At 46.5% G+C, this 23,780-nt stretch overlaps 1 protein-coding gene across 4 annotated transcripts in view; it reads right to left on the bottom strand.

Moving 5' to 3' along the window:
• LOC146187715 (DNA excision repair protein ERCC-6-like) overlaps positions 1–23,780 on the bottom strand; it is a 374,514-nt gene that overhangs the window by 267,742 nt on the left and 82,992 nt on the right. For all 4 annotated transcript variants that reach the window (XR_014707405.1, XM_084603509.1, XM_084603511.1 and 1 more), the window contains exon 7: positions 3,024–3,158. Coding sequence is in view for 3 of the 4 variants with exons in the window: in XM_084603509.1 (XP_084459635.1) it covers positions 3,024–3,158 (135 nt within the window). In the remaining variant the exon portion in view is untranslated. The remainder of the gene's footprint in view (positions 1–3,023; positions 3,159–23,780) is intronic.

The following is a 23,780-nucleotide window of genomic DNA, read 5'->3' as shown; positions in this document are numbered from 1 at the left end:
CAAAACGCTTCAAAGCTACATCGGCCTCATTAATTTTTACAGGAAATTCATTCCCCAGCTTTCAACAGTACTTCACCCGCTCAACCACCTACCGAGTCCAGGCCCACCGTGGTCTTGGAAGCCAGCTCAGGAAGATGCATTCTGCCGAAGTAAGGCATTACTGGCATCAGCATCGACGTTGGCACATTTCGATCCGGGGAGGGCTACAGTGTTAGTCACGGATGCATCGCCCTATGGCCTTGGCGCGGTTCTCACACAGAGAGAAGCAGACAGAGTGGAGCGACCTATAGCTTTTGCGTCGCGAAGCCTGACCTCGGCGGAAAGGAACTACAGTCAGCTGGACAAAGAGGCACTCGCTGTTGTATTATTCGGAGCTACGCGCTTCAAGTAGTACCTTTGGGGTCGCAAATTTGAAGTTGTGACTGATCATAAGCCGCTGCTGGGTCTTTTGGCAGCAGACAGGCCTATACCAGAGTCATGTTCTCCGCATGTCCTCCGCTGGGCATTATTCTTATCAGGATACAACTATGTATTGAGCTACAAGCCTGGTGGACAGATTCCTCACGCTGATGACTCAGTCGGCTGCCCCTGCCAGTGAGGGAGGCTAATGTTGAATGCCCTACAGAAGTTTTCATGCTCCAGGGTTGTTATCCAAAAGTGCTATCAGCCTCAGTCGTGGCAGCAGCCACTAGCAAAGACCCATGTTTGGTACAGTTGCGAGAAGCTTTGTGGACGGGTAGAGGGCCTCCCTTGGGAGAGCCTTGGAAAGCATTTGAAGCTAGGTTCCCAGAATTGAGCGTCCAGAGTAACTGCATTTTATTAGGGAACAGAGTGGTGATTTCTGCATCGCTACAGGCTGAAGTACTGCATCTTCTACACGAAAGTCATCCCGGGATCTCAAAAATGAAAGCTGTCGCCCGCAGTCATGTTTGGTGGCCGGGACTGGATAGAGACATTACGGCAGCGGTCCAGGCATGCCGGGTTTGTCAGGAGAACCAGTAGATGCCAAAGCCAGCGCCTGTTAGGCCATGGCCGTTCCCTGAGAGGCCGTGGTCTCGTTTGCATGTGGATTTCGCCGGTCCGGTGCGGAATGTGTATTTATTTTTGTGATGAACGCATTTTCGAAACGGATAGAGGTCTATCCAGTGACGACTCCGTCCGCAGCAGTGACAATCCAGAGTCTGAGACAGATTTTTGCAGGTCAGGGCTTGCCAGACGTCGTGTCGGACAACAGCCCGGCATTTGCCGGGCCGTTGTCCTAACGGCATCCAACAGGTACTGGTGCCACCGTACCAGCCAGCGTCCAACGGCGCAGCGGAGCGGGCCGTGCAGACCATCAAGCAGAAACTGAAGAAGGCTGGATTGGGAGATATTTGTACACAGCTAGCTAAAATCCTGCTAACATATAGGACCACAATGCACGAGGTAACTGGATGCTGTCCTGCTGAGCTGTTACTGGGCAGGAAGCTGAAAACAGCCCTTGACTTACTTCGACCAGATCTCCGGAAGGCAGTCATGGTGAAGCAGCTACACGAAAATGTTCGCAGGAACCGGATGTCAGTTAGGGCGACTAACCTGGAGCCAGGAAAACAGGTATTCGTGCGGAATTTCCGACCTGGGCCGAGTTGGGTGCCAGAGGCGGTGGAGTCGGACGAAGGGTTTGCAGCCGTGGTGAGACTTCCGGATGGCCGCGTGTGGACGAGGCACCACGATCACGTACGAGCAGCACCTCACGCGGTTTTCCCGAGCACTTTGGCTGACAACGTCGTTGCTGGGGAAGAGGATGTGCTGTCACCTGACACTACGACTGCTACTGCTGCTGGAGACATCGCCTCAGGCCATTCTGAGGAGAATGCGAACTCACCGCATGAGTGTTCCTGTGCGGACGCTGGCGCCTTGGGGTGTACCGGAACAACGCGGCCAATGCAGCGGACACCCCTTCGTCGCAGCAGCCGAACTCGGAGGGCTGTGGTGCGATATTCGCCATAGACTTTTTTTTGTTGTGGTTCGTTCTGTTCATGAACTTTTATTGTGCATGTCCCTTTCCTGTAAAGAGGGGAGGGATGTTGTATATCTGCCAATCCGGCAGGGGGCGCTTGTTAAACAGCTATTAATAAATGTGTTGCGGCCGGCCAAGACAGTCGGGCGCCAGCACTGGAACAGCTGTGTCATTCTTGTGGACGTGACAGGTCGCTGCCTCAATAGGACAGGTTAAGAGAGCATGCAAGATCCTTATACAATGGCCTCCCCACCCATTGCAAAGAATGCTGGGGAACACGTCGGTAATGGCCAGCCATAAAGGAAAGCTAGAACGCGAGCTGATCGAAGCCATGAAGACCGCTCTGTTAGTTCGCCATCAGTACTTATCACACAAAAAGAATTCCTGATGTCGTAAAACGTTTCTTTGCCTGGTTTCCTCCTCACTCTCCAGCAATGTTGTAAGAACAAAGTGACAACTGACAAAAGGTTTGCGCATGCATTGTGCTCCCGACGTCCACTTCTCTGCTCTGTCTTTGTGTGTTTGCGCTTTGTTTTCATCATCATATACTGGTTACAAGAATGCCGGTGAAATTAAATTGTTCCATTAATACCGTTTTCGCAGACTCGCAACTGCCCCATAAAAGGAAACGCACCACATCCACTCAGCCAAACATTCCTGCCCCCCATGTGGGTCACTTTTCCCTCTGTTCCAAACAGCTGCTCTCTGGAGAAACAATAAGAATTGGGCCTAGTTCATTGTACATATTGAAGAACCACACTAAACTTTTACAAACAGCAAAACAGAATGAAGACAAAACCCCCAGTGTGAACTGATATGATGCGAGTTTTCTGGCTCATAGGCAGAACTTGTGCACCACCTTTATAAAACGAATCCATTAAATATCAGTGGGTTGTGTCTTTGCTCCGTTTTGTTATTCATAAAAGTTTAGTGTGGTTCTTCAAGGAGGACAATGAGAAGTTAGCCTCAGTGCCAGAGACGGCGCTGATGTAGCGGCCACATGCATCTGCACACAGCATCCCACCGGTAAAGCTTGTTCCAGATCTCCTTGGGCACGCGGAACTCATCGTCCACCTCGATGGCACTTTCCTCCGAGGAGCAGTCGTCACCTTCCATGATCCTCCGGTGTTTCTCCACCAGCTTCTGGCGCCGATGCTCCCTGGCAGAGGAAAAAGAGTCCTCTCAATACTGGCCACCTTCAGTAGCATCATACACAGCTGACTAAAAATCTAAATTACCATTTCTTTTTTAGGGCAATATTTTCCACCCTTTTCACCTCGCACATAAAACAGGTTGTTGATATTCTTTTCCATTTACAATGTGTTTGAGTTCGTTTTTAACTTTCACTTTCATTTCAGTTAATTGTGGTGTCATTAACTGCTCTGCAGCGCATTGAAAGCAGGCAAGATGCTGGCCATAAAAGCACCTCAAAAATTGGCATTTCTACATCCTGTCTCCACAGTTGAGCTGCCACTGGAAGGTCCGGCAGTTTCCACCTCAGTCTAAGTATCACGACTCCCTTCTTGATTGAAATACATGCGCAAACCATCATCAGGTTAGAGCAATAAGTGCAGATCACACCTTAAAGATAAAAATCATGCTGCGGGCAGTCCCCTGACACAAATGCTACCCACGCGAGGGAGAGTCCCCATCTTGCGAGCAGAGCTGTGCCCCACATGTTGGGCCCTGTGCATTGGCCAAGCACCAACACCCAGCACAAAGTTCTACTGTGCTGCCAAGCTGGCCTCAGGTATGGTCACAATGGTCACACTGCACATTTTCTCTAATTACACCATGAGGGATGCATGACAATCCACTGGACAATGCAAACATTTGTGACCAGTATTATGCAATAGCACAGCTCGTTCTGCCAAATAGCCGCCACTGACTCCTCTTGGGGTTCCCGTACGTTGAATTAAAACAGGGCAGAGACTTAAGGCTGTCTTCCTCATTTTTTCATGCCCTGCGAAATAATAAAACAAACTGCAGAGTTCAAAACAAGGGGACAACAACTAGTCAATTGTTTGCTCCCGTGGAATCCTGGATTTAAAAATGTATTTTTATTTACTCAAAATACCTTCGAATGCCCGGGGGCAAGAAACGGTGCAATTAAAAGCGAAAGATAGCGAAAGTCATTCCGGTCTTCAAAAAAGGTGACAGACAAACAATATCTAGGTAACTATCGTCCAATATCTATATTATCATCTCTTAGTAAGGTAATTAAAAAATTAATAATCAGTTGCTTAAACAATTATCTAAATAAATTTAATATTATTACCCCCTGTCAGTTTGGCTTTAGGTCTGGCAGTTCAACAAGCTTGGCTCTTATCTCTTTGACTGAATTCATTAAGCATGGCATTGACAATGGCGAATTTGTTGGTTCTGTGTTTTTAGATTTCACAAAAGCTTTTGATATGATTAACCATATGATTTTGCTACAGAAACTAGAATGTTATGGCATAGTAGGGACTGTATCTCTCCTTCTGAAAAGCTACTTAGAAGATCGTAAACAAATAATTAATATTAATGGAACTACCTCTCTAGATAAAACTATTAACCAAGGTGTTCCTCAGGGATCTATTTTAGGACCTTTACTGTTCATATTATATATTAATGACCTTCCTACTTCTATTAGTCCAACTCACTGTGTTTTATACGCGGACGATACTACCGCGTCATTATCTAACAGGTTCATTGATGATCTTACTGTTGATTTGAATACCATTTTGAGTAACATAACAAAATGGTGTCTTAATATAATCTTCAAAAGTAGCCAGAAAATCCTTCCTTGCACTCCTACGTTAACCCTCTGTTCTTACACTATTACAGATTCCAATAATACTAGCTTTCTGGGCGTTATTCTTGATTCTGCACTTAAATTCTCAGCCCAAATCACTCATCTGAAAAAATTATCTATGTTTGGCATCCGAGCTCTCATTAAAGCACGCCCATATTTTACTTGTTACATTCTCTTATCTCTGTATTATGCTTTCATTCACAGTCGCCTCACTAACGAGATTGTCGTTTGGGGAAATACTTACAACTGCTATTTATTGTCTGCACAGTTCAGTTCAGTTCAGTCGTTCAGTCGTGTCCGACTCTTCGTGACCCTATGGACCATATCACGCCATGCTTTCCGGTCTCTCACTATCTTCCTAACATCACATAACTTCATCTGCAGCACCTCAAGGATGCCATCTAACCATCGTGTTCGCTGCCTACCCCTTCTCCGGTGACCCTGAACCTTTCCCAACATCAAATCTTTCTCCAGCGACTCCTCTCTTCTCATCAGATGACCAAAGTAGCCGAGCTTTAACTTTAGAATTTGACCCTCTAATGAGCAGTCAGGGTTTATGGTCGACAATATCGACTGATTTGATCTTCTGGCAGTCCAAGGGACTCTCAAGAGTTTCCGCCAGCACCACAATTCAAACGCGTCAATTCTTCAGCGGTCAGCCTTTTTCACAGTCCAACTCTCGCATCCATACATCACAACTGGAAAGACCATATCACGAATTATACGAATCTTGGTTGGCAGTCTAATGTCTCTGCTCTTTACTAGGCGGTCAAGGCTAGCCATGGCTCTCTTTCCCAGAAGCTGGCGTCTTATAATTTCATGGCTGCAGTCTCCTTCCGGTGTAATCTTGGAGCCCAAGAAGAGAAAATCAGTCACAGCTTCCACTTCTTGTCCCTTGATGCTCCAGGACTTGATAGGGCAAGACACCATGATCTTTGTCTTTTAATGTTCAGTTTAAGCCCAAACTTCTCACTCTCTCCTTGTACGCGCATCAGAAGTCTCTTGAGTTCCACTTCACTTTCTGCCATTAAAGTGGTATCATCCGCATATCTAAGGCTGTTGATACATTTTCCAGCAATCTTCACTCCAGCTGAAGACTCGTCCAGACCGGCCTTCCTCATGATGCACTCAGCATATAGGTTAAATAGGCAGGGCGACAGTATGCAGCCTTGTCTCACTCCTTTCTCAATCGGAAACCAATCAGTAAGACCATGCCCAGTCCTGACTGTGGCCTCTTGCTCTTCATACAGGTTCCTGAGGAGACAGATGAAGTGAATTGGAACTCCCATCTCTTGGAGAGCTTGCCACAATCTGCTGTGATCTACGCAGTCAAACGCTTTCGCATAATCAATAAAGCAGAAGTAGATGCGTTTCTGGAACTCTCTTGCTTTTTCCATGATCCAGCGAAGGTTGGCAATCTGGTCTCTAGTTCCTCTGCCCTTGCGAAACCCAGCTTGTACGTCTGGAAGCTCCCGATCCACATACTGCTGCAGCCTACCTTGCAAGATTTTCAACATTACCTTGCTAGCATGCGAAAAAGCGCAATCGTGCGGTAGTTGGAACAATCTTTGGCACTGCCTTTCTTTGGAATGGGGATGTAAACTGACCTCCTCCAATCCTGTGGCCACTGCAGGGTTGTCCAAATTTGGTGACATAATGCATACAGAACGTTAACAGCGTCATGGTTGAGGTTTTGAAGCAACTCAGCTGGAATGCCATCAATTCAGCTAGCTTTGTTCTTAGCCAGGCTGGCTAAGGCCCATTCAACTTCACTCTTCAGAATGCCCGGCTCGAGATCAGTAATCACAACCGTCTTATGTTGGGTTTGCACATCCGGGTCCTTCTTGTTCAGTTCTTCTGTGTATTCCTGCCACCTATTCTTTATCTCTGAGGCTTCAGTGAGGTCCCTGCCTCATTTGTCCTTTATCACACCCAGCTTAGCACAGAAGCTTCCTTTGATATCTTCGATTGATTGTCCTATACAGGGCTCTTGTGTTCCTCAATTGGCTGTTGTCCTCAACTGCTTGGCGCTGTGTGTTCAGGGAGGCATTCTTATCTCTTCTTGCTATTTTCTGAAGCTCCGCATTGAGGACCTTGTACCTTTTTCTTTCCCCCATAACCTCTGCCACCCTCCTTTCCTCATTTATTTGCAAAGCCTCTTCAGATAACCAGTTTGCTTTCTCGCATTTCTTTTGCTTTGAAACTACCTTAGTAGCAACTTCTTGTATTATATCACGAACATCAGTCCACATCTCTTCAGGCTCTCTGTCTTCTAGATCTAATTCCTGAAATCGATTCCTCACTTCCACAGCATATTCTGAGAGAATTTGATCCAGATCATACCTGAAAGGCACTCTAGGTTTCTGCGTTTTCCTCAATCGAAGCTTAAATTTGACAACAAGAAGATGATGATCGGTGCCACAATCGGCCCCAGGCCTTGTTTTTACTGCTTATATAGCGCTTCTCTATCTCTGCCGACAAAGAATATAATCAATCTGATTCCTGTACAGACGAAGGTGAAGTCCAAGTGTTTAAAAGAGTGCGTTGTTGGGCGAGTCGGTCAGACATATCTTCAAAGTATACTGCGCACACACAAAACGAGGACGAGAAAGGTACACATCTGCGCTTGTTGTGTACCTTTCTCATCCTTGTTTTGTGTGTGCACAGTATACCTTGAAGATAAGTCCATGTGTACAGGCGCCTCTTGTGCTGTTGAATACGAGTATTCGCTATGGTCAGGTTGTTTTCTTGACTAAACTGTATTAGCCTCTGCCCAGCTTCATTTGGCTCACCAAGACCGAACTAGCCTGTAATTCCGGATATTTCTTCACTCCCCACCTTAGCATTCCAGTCTCCAATGAGAAGAAGGACATCTGATGATGGAGTGCGGTCTAAAAGGCATTGCAGGTCAGCATAAAATCTTTCAACGTCAGCTTCTTCAGCAGTAGTGGTTGGTGCATAGACTTGGATAACTGTTATGTTGAAAGGGTGACCTTGGATCCGAAGTGAAATCATTCGGTCGTTTTTGGGGTTGCACCCTAGCACTGCTTTGCCCATTCTTCTGTTTACTATTAGAGTAACCCCATTCCTTCTCTTGGATTTGTGCCCACAATAAAAGACATAATGGTCGCCGGAATTAAATTCTCCCATTCCAGTCCACTTGAGCTCGCTGATATCCAAGATATCAATTTTCAATCTGTCCATTTCTCGCTTGACGACATCCAGTTTACCTTGCGTCATAGATCTTACATTCCATGTTGCTATGTGATGTATCTCCTTGCAACATCGGACTTTCCGGTCGCTTCCCGACACATCCACAACTGAGTGTCCTTTTGGCTTTAGCCCAGCCGCTTCATTCGTCCTGGAGCTACTAGGAATCGCCCTTTGTTCATCCCCAGTAACATGTGGGACGCCTTCCAACCTGGGGGGCTCATCTTCCGCCGCCCTATCATTAATGCTATTGTGACTGGCCTTAGGGTTTTCTTGGCAGAAAATACTGGAGTGGGTTGCCATTACCTTTTCCAGTGAATCAAATTTTGTCAGAACTCTCTGCTGTGACCTGTCTATCTTGGGTCTGCACAGCATATACAAAATCAGGCCATCCGCTTTATCACCTGTAGCACTTTTTCCACTAGCGCTCGTCCCTTATTATATGAACATCATATCTTATCAGTCCACCAGCTCTTTCAGTATCGCCTTGTAATCGCGTTCTTTAAGCTATTGAATGGCTGCTTGCATTTCCAATTGGTTAATCCGTTACTACAGTAGAGTCTCAATAAATAGAAATCGGTTAAACGGAACAGACGCTTAAACGAAACAAACTCATCAGAGTTGGTTGGTTTTCTATCAACGCAATGTAAAAAAAGTCTCGTTAATTGGAACTCAAGTTTTTCGACCATCGCATAAACGAAACCAGAAGCAAACTTGAAACCAAAACTAGTTGGGCAAATGCAGCGTCATCGTTGTGCGCATCACTGTCCCCCTCAACCTCAACCTCCCCGACCTCCTGGCGATTTCGGCAGTGTCCCCCTCCCCCTCAACCTCCCAGACCTCCCGACGGTTTCGGCAGTTTCGGGTTTTCTCGCACAGTGCGCCGCGTCGCTGCTTATTGTTGCAGTGTGCGTGCTGTTCCATATTCAGTTAGGCCTAAGCCTTAGAACCTCTGTTCGGTGTCGTAGCGACATTTCGTCGCGAAGTCAGGATCCGATGGCTACGCAGAAATGACAGCACAATGCACTTGCACTGGAAAAGAAGATGGATATCATCAATGACTTCGACAGTGGTCGCTTTACTAAAACAGTGCTTGCGACGAAGTACAGCATCCCGAAGAGCGGCCTGACGAGAATCCTCCAAGACAAGGACAAGCTGCGGGCGGCATTCGAAACGTCATGCTTTGGTCCCCAGCGAAAAAGACTATGAGCGGCTGACCACGAGGATCTGGAGAAGTGCCTCGTGCTTTGGCTGCGAAGGGGCCGCAGCGAAAACATCCCCATCAGCGGACCACTCATTCGTGCTCCAGTTCGGCATTGAGGACTTTTCATGCAGCGACGGGTGGCTGACTAGGTTTAAAGACCGGAATGGTGTAGTGTTCCGTGCTATTTCAGGGGAAGCTGCCGCTGCCAATACGACGGCATGCGGAGAGTGGAAAGGAAGACGGCTGCCCGAAATTCTAAAGGAGTACGACCCTGAAAACGTCTACAACGTGGATGAAACGGCATTATTTTTCAAGCTACTGCCTTCAAAATCCCTCTCATTCAAAGGAGAGAAGTGCACCGGCGGGAAGCTGAGTAAGGACAGATTGACCATCCTCATCGGTGCGAACATGACTGGAAGCGACAAACTGAAGCCGCTAGTAATCGGAAAATCCAAGCTTCCTCGCTGCTTCAAAAATGTCGCCACCTTGCCAGTTTCCTACCAGGCCAACGGTAAGGCATGGATGACGCAGGTCATCTTTAGAGAATGGATTTGTCGCGAGGACACACGCTTCTCGCGAGAGAAAAGGAAAGTTTTATTCCTTGTGGACAATTGCCCTGGACATGGCACTGTGCCGGGGCTGAAGTCCATCACATTGGAATTCCTGCCAGCCAACACCACAGCACTACTACAGCCTATGGATCAGGGTGCAATTCAAGCACTGAAGTCGCGCTTCCGCAAAATCCTCCTTCGGAGGATGGTGTTGTGTATGAACCGAGGGAAGGACTACAAGGTGGATGTCCTGCGTGCCATTTATATTCTTGATGACGTTTGGCGACAGGTTCGCGCGACAACCATTGCCAACTGCTTCAGGCACGCTGGGTTTGCCTCAACGGCAGAAAAACCTTGCACACAGGACGAGCCTGATGATGTCTGCGATGCAGCCGAGGAAGATCTGCTGGTGGAAAATTGTGCTGCGATGGGCATGGAATTTGAAGAGCACGTCAGAATTGACAGGCAACATGCCCGCAAAATACTGTGGAGAGTATTTTAGCCGATGTCTGCCCCCCCCCCCCCATGAAACCGATGACGAGGAGGAAGAGCTCGAGAACGAAGATATTGACCCTGTGGTGAAACCACTGCAACCGGAGTCGGCCGTCCAAATGCTCAAGAGCTTCTTCCAGCGAGAACATGGCTCCGAACTGTTTCTCCGCAGCCTGTCCAGCATGGGTGATACCATACAGAAGAAGTGGCTGCGAGAGTTAAAACAATCAAGCATAAATTCATTTTTCAGCAGCCATTAAATTAAATCGCAGTTCCCACTACCCTCCCAGCAGAAGAGTAAGCGGTCTGATTTTTTCTTTTTAATATTCCTGTACTCTGAGAAAAAAAAAATGTTCGCTGTGTACTTTGTGCAATACCACCAATTGTGCAATAACATTCGTCCTGCCGTGTGTTTTCTTCCTGTCGTTGTTCTATTCGTGCTGCGAATGGGTTTTAATATGTACTTTGTGCAGTAAAGTTCTTGCCCATTGTATACTGTTCTCCTTATTACCAAAATTTTGCATTTTGGGATTCACTTCCGCGGAAATCACAAACTGCGTGCCTGCCTGTCGTGTCGGGACCACGGAAGCTGATTGCGCAATGTTGAACCCATTCTCTTGGTAAATGGAACTCCTGATCAACAAAACATATTTTCCCGGTCCCTTGAGGTTTCGTTTAATGAGAGTACACTGTACTTTCGAACTATAACTCTACAAGATTTGCAGCGAATAACAATTTACTACTCCCGAAAGTTCGTACTAAATATGGAAAAATGACATCTTTTGCAGCCATTTCATTCTGGAACTCACTGCCTTCAACACTGAAAGCTTATGTCCTTGCCCACATTTAAGAATAACTTGAAGGAATATTTTTTGAATTGCTGATGTTTTACATTTTTATGTCTAATACCTGTGTTAGTGCCTTTGTTTGTGTAAAAATACTGATTTGCCTAATTCCTGTGTTAGTGCCTTTATTTTTGTGTAAAAATACTGATTTGCCATGTTTTGTATATTTAACCTTTCGCTAACTTTGCTGTTACTATTTATTTTGTTGTAGTGATCTATCGAGGGTCCCGGTGCAGTCTTATGACTATAGGACCCTCGTTTGTATTTTTATGCACTTTGTAAATATGTTCAATCTAATAAACTTTCACTTTCACTTTCAAAAAAAAAATTACAAGAATGCAAGGCAAGAAAGACATAACTGTTAGTACATGGCAAAATTCACAGGCACGATATAACAACAATGCAAGGTACATCATTTTCCAATGAATTTCGGTTACTGTTTTAAATACAGCGGGCAATCAGTCTTGGAAAGTCTTCCAATCAGTAGCGAGCAAAGCAGTCGATAAGGATTGCTGAAAGATGAGGCACAAAATCTGGCTTAGGAGATGAAAGCAGTGTTTTTTAGTACCATTGTCGACTGGTTAGGTTAGCAGTAGAGTGACCTTCATAATAGGCACCATATGTAGAGAGTCATGCACCATTTTTGCCAAAAATAACCGAGCAGCCCCGCTGGGCGGCGGAGATGCACGGGGCCAAGCTGCTCTCCGGTGGTGAGTGTAAGCTGACTGACTCCCTCTCTCTCCTTCTTGGGATGATAAAAAGTAAGTGGGGACCATAAGTGGCGCCTGATTTGGCGCCTTCGGGGTGCTGTGCTGACTAGCTCAATGCTTTTTTCTGGCTGGCGCTGTGAAGCAGCGCTCTCTGTTATAATGCCGTCGTGTTAAATATCAGTACAGTGCTCCCGTTGTTTCACCGAATATGCAAATATATGCTATTCTGCTCGTTTTGATTGTCGGAAAAGTAAGGGAGGGAATGAATTTCGAAAATTCGATGCACTTTCTCCTGCGGTTCCTAGTCGTCTGTTGTGACGACCAGATTTGTTGTATGGCTTTGTTAAGCTGCACAAGAGTAAAAAGGCTTCCAGATGTTTCAAATGGCCCTCATGCTACATGCAGTTAAACCGCGATATAATGAAGTCGTAAAAGTTGGCAGTTTACTTCGTTATAATGAAATTTCATTGTATCGAAGCCCTTGCCAGTTGTAAGGACTTCGTTTTTATTTCCCCTGAAACTAATCCGTGACCTTTTGCGTCTGCTTAGCTATCCGACATGGCCTCACACTGCATTCACAGGGATTGCATCGCTTCTTGCTGTCCTGTTAAACTCGCATAGCGCCACAGCTCGTCAATTGCGTCAAGCACTTCACGGCTGCTTGGGGCTTCGCCGTCTTCAGCGTCACTGCCTGGGTCCTCCAGCGTGTTTCTCCGCGCGTCTTGCATGATAGAGTCGTCAATCACTACGTCAGTAGCAATGATGCAATTGTTAGCATAGAGGAAGTCCTCCAAAAGCGGCACCGTCAGGAACGGCCCCGTTACTTTCCAGGCATCTCCATGCTTCTTCGAGGCCGGCCTGATTGTCTCCCTCGCCGTGTCCAAGTGCATGGGCAGCGAATGGAGCTCCTTCAATTGGCCTCGAAACTGTCGCGTTCTTAAGGAGCCCTCGTTCCAGCCGCAGCGTTCTCAAACCCTGCCTTCCAGAAACAGTTCTGAATCACATCCTTAGACGTCACCTTCAGGATGAAGCGAACATCTCCAAAGCTTGAAAAATGTCCACCTTGGTGAGGCGTTTCAAGCAGAGATTGAGCAGTAGCTTGTCGATCAACCGACGACAATACGCGCACTTCGCACTCTGTTTATTATTCCCTGGTCGAGCGGCTGAATCAGCGAAGTACAGTTCGGCGAGAAAAATTATCCACCAAGAAGCAAACACTGCGGCCGTCATGCTCCATTTCCTTGTAAAATGCCCGGAGCAAGTCACGGAAGATGTCGCGGGACATCCACGCCTCTCTGTGTCGAAGTGTACTCAACTTCCAACTTCCAAGCGTTATTAAAAGATCACAAGCGGCACCCGCTTGTTGGCTGCATCCATGTTAATGCAGAGGAGAGTTGCGATGTGCAGCTTGATCTGCTTCCTGCCGTGACAGCGATCTCCTTTTAGTGCTAAAATCTGATTTGATAGCACTTGTTAAAAAAAAATCCAGTTCCATCCGCATTGTACTCCTCTGGATGGCTGGTACCTCATCAGTATTCTTGGCATTTCCTTCTCCAGCCAAGTAGCGGCTTCAGGCGCGTCGGCCGACGTCTACTCCCGCAGAACACCCGTCCAACAATCCCTTGAAACGGTGGAGCCAACCACTGCTAGCCTTGAAGGTGTCCTTGTCAAGCCATGCAACCGAACTCCTCTGCTTTCTGCTGCAAAATTGCCCCACTTACTGGCACATTCTGTGCTCTGGCGTCCATACACCAGGAGAACACAGCCTTGTCTTCACAGGTAGCCATCCTCAATGCGTTCGTGCCACACTATGCAGAGCTGAGGATGGAGTCCTCGGCCTTCATGATTGTTGAGAGCAAACACTGAAATATGGTGAATCGACCCACGACGTATTTCTTTTTCTCGCCTTTCGAAACAGCTTCCAGAATTGCCGCTTTTTGCTCGAGAGAAAGCGCTTTCCGCTTACTACCACTCATGACAGCACGCGGGAAATTAAAACAAAGGAGTGTCGTAGAGGAGAATCGACGAATCGAGCGGAAAGCAGTGTACAAACAGCAACTGCAGCAATGCACGCGAGAAACCAAAGCGAAGGAGAGTTGGAATAGGCAAACCGGGCAGCGAGCATCACATGAACGACTGCAGAAGCGGCGGTCGTGCGAGAAAGGGCCACCAATGACAGACGGGCGTGCACGCTGACGCATCAGCCTCTGCAGGCACGGGGAAGAGGTTCTTTTCATCGCAGCAAAGGAGTGAGCAGAGTAAGAAGGGGGGGGGAATACAGAGCCGCCGCTCTCCTCCATTTGTGATGACAGAGGGAGAAAAAAAAAAAGAAAAAAGGAGGCAGGGGCGTGGACACTCTAGCAGCTTATCGTTATCTCTTGCTTGTAGGGAGCAAATGCCGCGCACCCCGGGAGGGCCATCCGCATAGGTTACCCAAGTCTCGGGCACTGGCAATGCTTTCCCCTTGGCCATCATCGCCTCTGCAAAATGTTTGACCTTCTGGGTAAAATTCATTTGTCTGAAAATTTCATTGTTATGAAATTACAGAAACATTTACTCCATTATATCAAGATAAAATATACATGGTTTCCAATGGGCATTATGTTATGTATTCCTTGTACCTTCTATTATATCGAGGACTATGTTATACTGAATTTCGTTATACCAAGGTTTAACTGTACCGTATATTGTGCTATTTGGTAACATACAAAAAGTGCGATACTGTTTTCGAGTTGGTAAATACAGTGGAACCTTGATTATAAGTCCCCCAGACATGCGACTACCCACATTTTACGACGAATTTGTGCTGCCCCAGCAAAATCCCCATAGAGACAATGTATCAAGAACCTCGATTATACGACATAATTTTAATGGACCCCACTTCGTACGACAACTGGCTGGTACCGTCTGTCAAAAAAAAAAAAAAAGTTTTCCACAAATGCAGGTCGGTACAGGTGCAGTGCAGCCAGTCTAAACATGTGCGCGTTATCTCTCCACCTATCAAGATACGCGACCGAACCGCTCCGGACAGCAGCCACAGCCCCGCAGCCTCAACGGTCATTTTATTTTGTTTGTTGTTGTTGGAAACCAGCAACCGGCCCTGTAGCGGCGAAAATGTGCTGCATTTATGTTATTACAAAAAAAATAGAATTTCTGGCATTGAAAATAACTGACATTTGGCAAGTCCCTACATATAGCATAATGCCCGCCTAAATTTAATTTCCGAGATACGAAACTGTCACCGCTCGACCACCCTGGGTCATTCTGCTCAGCGCTGTTGGTAATCCACTCGTGCCAATTATCCGCACTTCAGCGATCTGCATCTTCCGAAGCAAATAGTTACGGAATTTTCAGCTGTGAATGAGTGCCGTGGTTCACCATGTCGCGAAGTTCAAGACCGCTAAGCCTTAGAGATAAGCTCCGAATTATCGAAGAAGCCGAAAAGAGAACAGGTGCAACAAAGGCCAGCATCGATCACGATTTCAACATTCCTTAGTTGTCGCTGAAAACTATTCTGGCCAAAAGAAAGCATTTTACTAAATGCAAGTAAATTTGGCGTTAAAAGGAAAGCTGCGAAGGAAGGAAAGTTTGCCATCATGGAGGAGACTCTTGTGGAATGGCTATGATAGACACATGCAGCTCAGGGATTCCTGTTGGTGACGCTTTGCTTGTGCGCGCGACGATGTTGGCGGTCTTATGGCGGATGTTGCAGCGCTCGAAAGAAAACTAATGCTTTGAAGCTGCACAACGGCGCAGAAGAAAATTACAGATTTTTTGAAACAGTAATAAAGTTGTTGTTTTTTTTCGAACAAGTTCAAAACAAATGTGTGGTTTTTTCTTTGTTAATTTGATTAGTGTTGGTTGCCAAGGGCTTCCAAGGCGCTCATTAGGAGCAAAGCCGTGTGCCACTGCCGACATTCTTTGATTTTCGATTATACGACACTCGGGTCACACGATGGTATCGCGCGGACCCCTGAAAGCCGTATAATTGAGGTTCCACTGTGCATTCATGTGCTAGCCTGCGGCTATTCTCTTCGTTGAATGAGTGAACTGCATAAGAAATGTCATTTTCACAGCCCAAAAATTTTCTCAATAAGGGTGGCTGTTTATTTTTTTTTATGCGGAGGCACCGTGCGACCAGCCTAATAGCTCTGCAAATGAAGAGGAAACTGGACACGCTGCATTTGAACTGAGAACCAATTTCGCGTTACCAACTATCACCTAGCGATTTTATCGGTAGTTGAGTGCCCCGTGGCAGAGTGGCGCATCAGTAACTTGGTAAAAAAGATACTGGAATGGAACCTTCAAGTGCAACGCAAGATCAAGCTCGCAAACCTGAGTCTTCCGCCCTTGCTGAACTCCACAAAAGGGAGTTTTAATGCAAACAGAGGAAAAACTTCCTCATAGGCACCCTTCGCAATAGTAAGGCGCTCTTGAGGGACCATAAGCTAGGGAACGTTTACATCACTCATTCGCTATTGGCAAATATTCTTGAAGCCGTTACAGTCTCTGATCAGGTTTCCGGCATTCAGTTTCGTGTTACAATCACGACAACCATTATGTACTTCTCTGCGTTAACGAAAGCGACAATGGCGGATTCGCCTCATTACATGAACAGGAATAGCCACACTTGAAAGAGCAGAAAATATTGCCTTGCTTTTGCTTCTCTCTAGCTCAACGGAGCGTCATCATTGAAAACTAGGAATCGCGTTTAAGAGGGGACATGGGTCTTAAGACTAATTTGTTATTTACAGACTAAATTTGATGAAACTTCTGCTGATTTCAAATATGCAAAAATTTTATTCCTAGCTCCAGAGATATTAGAATAATACTAGAATAATACTACAGAGATATTAGAATCAATTATTGCTATTGTCTGCCCAAACAATAGAGAAAGAAATGCTCCTGAGAAATTAATTTTTAATACAGGGTTAGATACTATAAAGTGTAAGGAATGCAATGTTGGAAATAGTTTTCAAATTGAGCTAAAAATTTGAGATTTAGCAGCCCCCTGAACTTGGGGCTCACAGCAGTGGCAACTTACAAGGATTTCAAGATGAAATAAAAAAAATTACAGGTGAAAAAAAAAAATCTGCTTCCCACATTGCATGCAGTATACCTTAAGCTTCACAATGCGAAAGAAATTATAGCTCCAGCTACTCTAGCTGCGGAGGAATTCAACTAAAAACACAGTTTTGAGAAAAAGGCAAAAAATGCACAAAACTAATTTTAATGACTGAAAGCACCCAACTGCATTAGCAAAGGCCTCGTAAGCCCTAGGCATATAGTCTGAATGGCCTTTGCCACCAACATGGCACTTGCTCAAGGATTGCTGCAGGTGGACACGTGCCGATTCTCTGCTTCTACACAGGTCTTTTTCCTGCATGCGTTTTGCACTTTCAGCACCTGGGTTCAGGCTGAGGATAGCTGCCGATGTTGTTGCGTTGCCAGCACTGAACTTCATGATGGCTTCAGCTACAGCACCCTCCACCATAAACAATGAAGCATGGGACTGTTTAGAAGCCAGCACCATTATCATAGAGTGAAGGCTTTCATTATTGTTTTGCGTTTTGGCACGCAAGCAACGCTCTAGGAGAATCTTTTCTGAGAGGTGCTCGTATATAGGGAGCAGGGCCTCACAGATATGGGGAGGCACGTTGCGGGGATGCCTTGGTGTTGGCTCGCCCCTGACCTTTACCGCATTCTGCTTGCACCAGGAGCTAGGTCATCATCATCATCATCAGGGCGAACTGCAGGGCGAAGGCCTCTCCCATATTTCTCCACTTAACCCGGTTCTGTGCTAGCTGCATCCACTTGACCCCTGCGAACTTCTTAATCTCATCCGCCCACCTAACTTTCTGCCGCCCCCTGCTACGCTTTCCTTCCCTTGGAATCCAGTTTGTTACCCTCAGCGATCATCAGTTATCTTCTCTTCGCACTACATGTCTGGCCCATGTCCATTTCTTCTTCTTAATTTCCACTAGAATGTCGGTAACTTGAGTTATTTCTCTGACCCACTCTGCACGCTTTCTATCTCTTAATGTTACCCCTACCATTTTTCGTTCCATAGCCCTCTCAGTTGTCCTCAACTTAAGTAGAACTCTCTTGGTTACCCTCCACGTTTCAGCCCTACAGGTGAGTACAGGTAAGATGCAACTGTTATATACTTTCCTCTTTAGCGATACCGGTAAGCTGCTAGTCATAATCTGCGAGTGCTTGCCAAATGCGCTCCATCCTAATCTTATTCTTCTTATTTCCTTTTCATGGTCCGGATCTGCGGTTACTACCTGTCCTAAGTAGACATATTCGCCTACTACTTCTAGTACTTTGCTACCTAATGTAAACTGCTGTTCCTTTCCGAGGCTGTTGAACATTACCTTAGTCTTCTGCATATTGATTTTCAAGCCTACCTTTCTACTTTTCCTGTCTAGGTCATCAATCATTATTTGCAGTTCACCCCCCCGAGTTGCTTAGCAAGGCAATGTCATCAGCAAATCGCAGATTACTGAGGTATTCTCCATCTACCCTAATCCCTAACTGCTCACATTCCAAGTCTCTAAATACTTCCTCTAAGCAAGCTGTGAATAGTACTGGGGAGATTGTGTCTCCTATCCTAACACCTTTCTTTATGGGAATTTTGTTACTTTCTTTATGCAGAACTATGGTTGCTGTGCAGCCACTGTATATATCTTGCAGCACTTTCACGTACGGCTCGTCTACCCCCTGATTTCGCAATGCCTGCATCACCGCCGAGGTTTCAACTGAGTAAAATGCTTTTTCGTAATCAATGAATGCTATGTATAAGGGCTGGTTATATTCCGAGCATTTTTCTATCACCTGATTGATGGTATGGATATGATCGATAGTAGAGTACCATTTCCGAAACCCTGCTTGATCCTTTGCTTGATTGCAGTCTACGGTTGGCCTGATTCTATTAGCGATTACCTTAGTAAATACCTTATACGTAACAGACAGTAAGCTGATTGGTCTGCAATTTTTAAGGTCCTTAGAGTCCCCTTTCTTATGAATGAGGATAACGTTTGCATTCTTTCATGGTTCCGGTACCGTCGATGACACCAGACACTGCGTACACAGGGTGGCCAGTTTTATAACACGATATCCCCCCCATCCTTCAGCAAATCTGTAGTTATCTGATCCTCTCCAGCTGATTTCCCCCTTTTCATAGTTTCTAATGCTTTCTTGACCTCGTCCTTCGTCACTGGTGGAACGTCTGATTGTTTTTCCCTACCGCCAATCTCATTACGGTCCTGACTACTTTGGCTACTGTGGAGATTTGTATAGAACGCCTCGGCTACTTTAACTATCTTATCCATATTCGTGATGACGTTGCCTGCCTTGTCCTTTATCGCATACATCTGGTTTTTGCCTATGCCCAATTTCTTATTTACCGCTTTAAGGCTTCCCCCGTTCTTTACAGCATGCTCAATTTTCTCCATGTTATACTTCCTAATATCGGCCACCTTGCGCTTATTGATTAGCTTTGATATCTCGGCCAATTCGATCCGGTCTGTTGGATTGGAAGCTTTCATACTCTGGCGTTTCTTAACCAAATCTTTCGTCTCCTTAGACAGCTTACCGGTATCCTCTCTAACTATCCTACCGCCTACTTCTACCGCGCACTCAGTAATGATATCTCTGAAATTATTGTTGCTTGCTTCTAGGGTAATGTCGCCATCCTCGGTTAGAGCTGAATACCTATTCTTTAGCGAGATCCTGAACTCTTCTGCCCTCCCCCTCATCGCTAATTCGTTGATGGGTTTCTTTCTTACTAATCTGGTGCGTTCCTTCTTCAGATTTAGGCTAATTCGGGACCTCACCATCCTGTGGTCACTGCATTGCACTTTACCGATTACCTCTACATCTTGCATAATGGCGGGGGTTGAACACATTATGAAGTCGATTTCATTTTTAGTCTCCCCGTTCGGACATTTCCATGTCCATTTCCGGTTCTTCCGTTTGCTGAAGAAGGTATTCATGATTCGTAAGTTATTGCGCTCTGCAAACTCAACTAGTAACTCCCCCCTGCTCTTCCTAGAACCAATGCCATAGTCACCTACTGCCTGGTCTCCTGCCTGCTTTTTTCCCTACCTTGGCATTGAAGTCGCCCATTAGTACAATATACTGCTGCAGATTCTACATCTTCGTAGAAGCTTTCAACTGCCTGGTCATCAAAACTACATGTAGGTGCATAGGCCTGTACAACCTTCAGTTTATACCGCTTATTAAGCCTAATTACGATGCCTGCCACCCTCTCATTAATACTATAGAATTCATCTATATTGCCCGCTATATACTTATTGACAAGGTAACCTACTCCTAGTTGTCGCCTCTCTGGTAAACCTCGATAACACAGTACATGCGCATCCTTCAGTACAGTATATGCCTCATTCAGCCTCCTAACCTCACTAAGCCCTATGACATCCCATTTCATGCCCTCTAGTTCCTCTAACAGCACTGCTAAACTAGCTTCACTAGCTAGAATTCTAGCGTTAAACGTTGCCAGGGTCAGTTTCCATGTGGAGCTTATCATGAGAGGTTGCGGCCAATTACTGCACCAGGGTGGCCAACTCCTGTTCTGGTGAGGGAGTGCGTTGGCGGAGGTGTTCACCGGCATCAGGTCGCACCCCAAACCTGTTTATGCAATTCCATCAACACGCGGATTTTTTTGTTTTTTTTAATCCGGTGGAGAATTGCGCGGCACCGGGATTTGAACCCCGGTTCTCTTGCGTGCGAGGCGGATGTTCTACCGCTATGCCACCGAGCGAGGTCCTGGGGGGCAAAATGTGTGATTAGACTTTGCATCATTAGAGGTGATGAGGTAAAATGTGGCCATCACTGCCTTGTGCATGGCATCAACATCTGTATGGGTCTTCAGTGCCCATCCATACTATGAGCTCATTTTGTTGAGGTCTCCAGTCAGTTTTCCTCTTCCACTAAGGCTCTCTGAGCCAGAGCCTTTGTGCTTGGCCACTGCATTGCAAAGAGCTGTACCCATGCGCTTTTGGACGTGGTTTACACAGTCTTCCTTTTCAATGGGTATGTACACATAAACCTTCTCTTCCTCTAAAGCAAGATACTGTATATTTATGCGTATAAGTAGACGATTTTTTTTTTAAAATGTCCTTCCAAAGTTGGGGGGTCGACTTATAATCAGAGTCGATGTATATATCTAAACCAATCCAAAACTAGACCACACGTGGCCAGTCACATAGCCGAAAAGCATTTTCGCGTGTTGTGGGTTGTGGTGTTGTGCAACCGTGCAACGTTCAATGTTGCTGTGTGCCTTTCGCCATTTGTGCACGTCGCACCACCTAAGTGACAGCTAACAGCGGCATATGGGGTTTGTGTCGCTGCCCGATAGATGCCTTGCAAGATGCCGCAACAGCCTCGGCAGCAGTACAGCGCGACTTTCAAGCGGCAAGTCATCCTCTACGCAGAGTTGGAAAACAACGTCGCAGCGGGGCAGAAGTTCGATGTCTCAGAAAAGTGCGTGAGAGGCTGGAGAAAATAAAGAAGCAAGCTTTTTGCGTGCACTGCTACCCACCATTCTTTTCACTGGCCGAAGTCCGGACAATACCCTGCCGTTAAGGAGGCGGTTCGAGATTGGGTTCACGACCAGCTAGCTTCTTTGGGTTAAGTGGTGCAATGGGTCAATGATGCCTGGTATGGACTACTAACAGATATGGTCTCTGCGGTGTTTTCTTCGTGCAGCATCTCGCCACTGCTTCCGAAGACCAGCAGCAGCAGTGGCTAATAAGATGATCACGACTGTGTCCTGACAAGCGACGACGAGTCAGAGATGTCTTGTGAACGAATAAATGCTTCTTTATGACTCGACCTTCTGAAAAACGTTTTGGGCGAGCTAGAACTGCGGGGTGCAGCAGCGTCGACCTAAATTCGGAGTCTAACTTTTTTTTTGCCCAAAGAGGGTCGCGAGTTGAGGGGTCGACTTATAATCGGGGTCTACTTATAATTGGCAATACAGTCGAACCTAGTTATAACGAACACGGATACAGCGAATTATCGGATATAACGAAGTAAAAGCAAAGTTTGGTTGGCTGTGCTTTATTTCTATGGGAGTTTTATCTGTATAACGAAATGAAAAACTGAAAATTTGACAATAAATCGGTTATACCGAAGCATATTTCGTATTCACACGACTCAAAATCCACAAAGAAGCAAAAAAGAAAATTTCAAAACGCTAAATTTCAGTTTTATCAATCGCCTCCACCTAAAATGTGTTTGAATCACCCGCGCTTTCGCACGCCACACCATCTAGGGACCACGAGTGAATCTAGCATCAACGGCTGCCTGGCATGTGACCTGCACGTGATCGAACCACCGTCCGCGTGCCCCTGCCCCTACTTTTTGCCGACCCGCGCGTGTGCTCACTTTCCTCGAGGTCGTGCCGTTGTCTTGCAGCATGGTGGTGCCGAAACGCAAAGCACTTTCTCTTGAAACAAAGATAAAAATATTCAGGGCGGTCGACAGCGGGCGCAAGAAGAAAGAGATTGCCGCAGACTTCGGCGTTGCGCCTAGCACTCTGTCAACCATACTGAGCGCAAGGCAGAAGATAGAAAACGTGCACTCTGCAGGCGCCGTGAAGAACGAGAGGAAGCGCCTCAGGTATTGTCACCACCAGGATGTTGAAGATGCCTTGTTCGCGTGGTTCAAGGACCTGCCTGTGTCTGGTGCCGTGCTTGAAATGAAGGCAGGAAGTCTTAGGCCACGATGACTTCTATGCAAGCAGTGGCTGGCTGCAGCGATTTAAAGACCAGATTGTTTGCCACACCTTGTTGGGCAAAGGAGCAGCCATCGATGTAGAGAACTGCGAGAAGTGGGCAGAAAGCATCCGCATGCAACTGGATGGCTACGAGATGCGCGATGTCTACGACGTGGACGAGGCTGTGCTTTTTTTTAAGCTGCTCCCGGAAAGGTCACTCGTTGAGAAGAACGAACTGTGCCGAGGAGGCAAGAAAAGCAAAGACCGCGTCACCGTTGTTGTTTGTGTCAACATGGATGGGTCAGATAAAAGGCGGCTAACTGTTATTGGTAAATCTGCTCGCCCCAGGTGCTGGCGCAACGCCCGGAATGTCCAAGCGGACTATCACTCAAACAAAAAGGCGTGGATGACGTCGTCACTCTTTGAAGCATGGCTGAAGGCCTTCGACAAAGACATGGCAGAGCAGCGCAGGAAAGTGCTCCTTATATTGGACAACTGCTCTGCCCATAAGGTGTCTGTACCACTTGAAGCGGTCCGCCTAGTTTTTTTGCCGCCAAACTCGACCTCAGTGCTGCAGCCATTAGACAGGGGCATCATTCGCTCACTAAAATGCTGCTACCGAAAGCGATTCGTTACGCAGCTCGTATTTGACATAGACAGGGGCATATCAACGGCCATAAACCTCAAAACTACGCTGGACATGCTGTACGGTGCATGGAACGAAGTGGCACAGTCGACAATAAGAAATTGCTTTGTTGATGCTGGCCATCCACCAGCTCCACTGAGCCCAACGACGCCCACGATCCTGAAGGTGAAGCGGACAATTTCGACGAGACGACATGGCGTCAACTGGCGGTTCCGAATGTTACGTTCGAGGACTTTATTGCTGCCGATGACAACTTGGCTGTGGTGCCCGAATTGACCGACCAAGAAATTGTCGGTCAGCTGCTTCCTACAGATGATGCTACGAGCAGCCATGAGAGTGAAGAAGAAGGCGAAAAGCGAGCTCTCAGCAGCACCGAGGCTGCCGATATGGCGAGGAAATTGAGAAGGTACCTTGAGAACCTACCTGTGGCCAAATCAGCTGACATTGGGAAAGCGCTGCACAGTGTCGATTTCGTTGAGAAATTTACTTTATCGAATAGTGTGAAGTGCCACCAAATGAAGATTACGTCGTTTTTTAAATAAATCAGTTCTGCGTGGCCTAAATCCCGATTTGTGTGCTCAT

The sequence above is a fragment of the Amblyomma maculatum genome, chromosome 5 (assembly GCF_055883805.1).
Source record: "Amblyomma maculatum isolate TAMU_Amacu chromosome 5, ASM5588380v1, whole genome shotgun sequence".
NCBI lineage: Eukaryota > Metazoa > Arthropoda > Arachnida > Ixodida > Ixodidae > Amblyomma > Amblyomma maculatum.
This window is presented reverse-complemented; position numbering and strand designations above follow the sequence as displayed.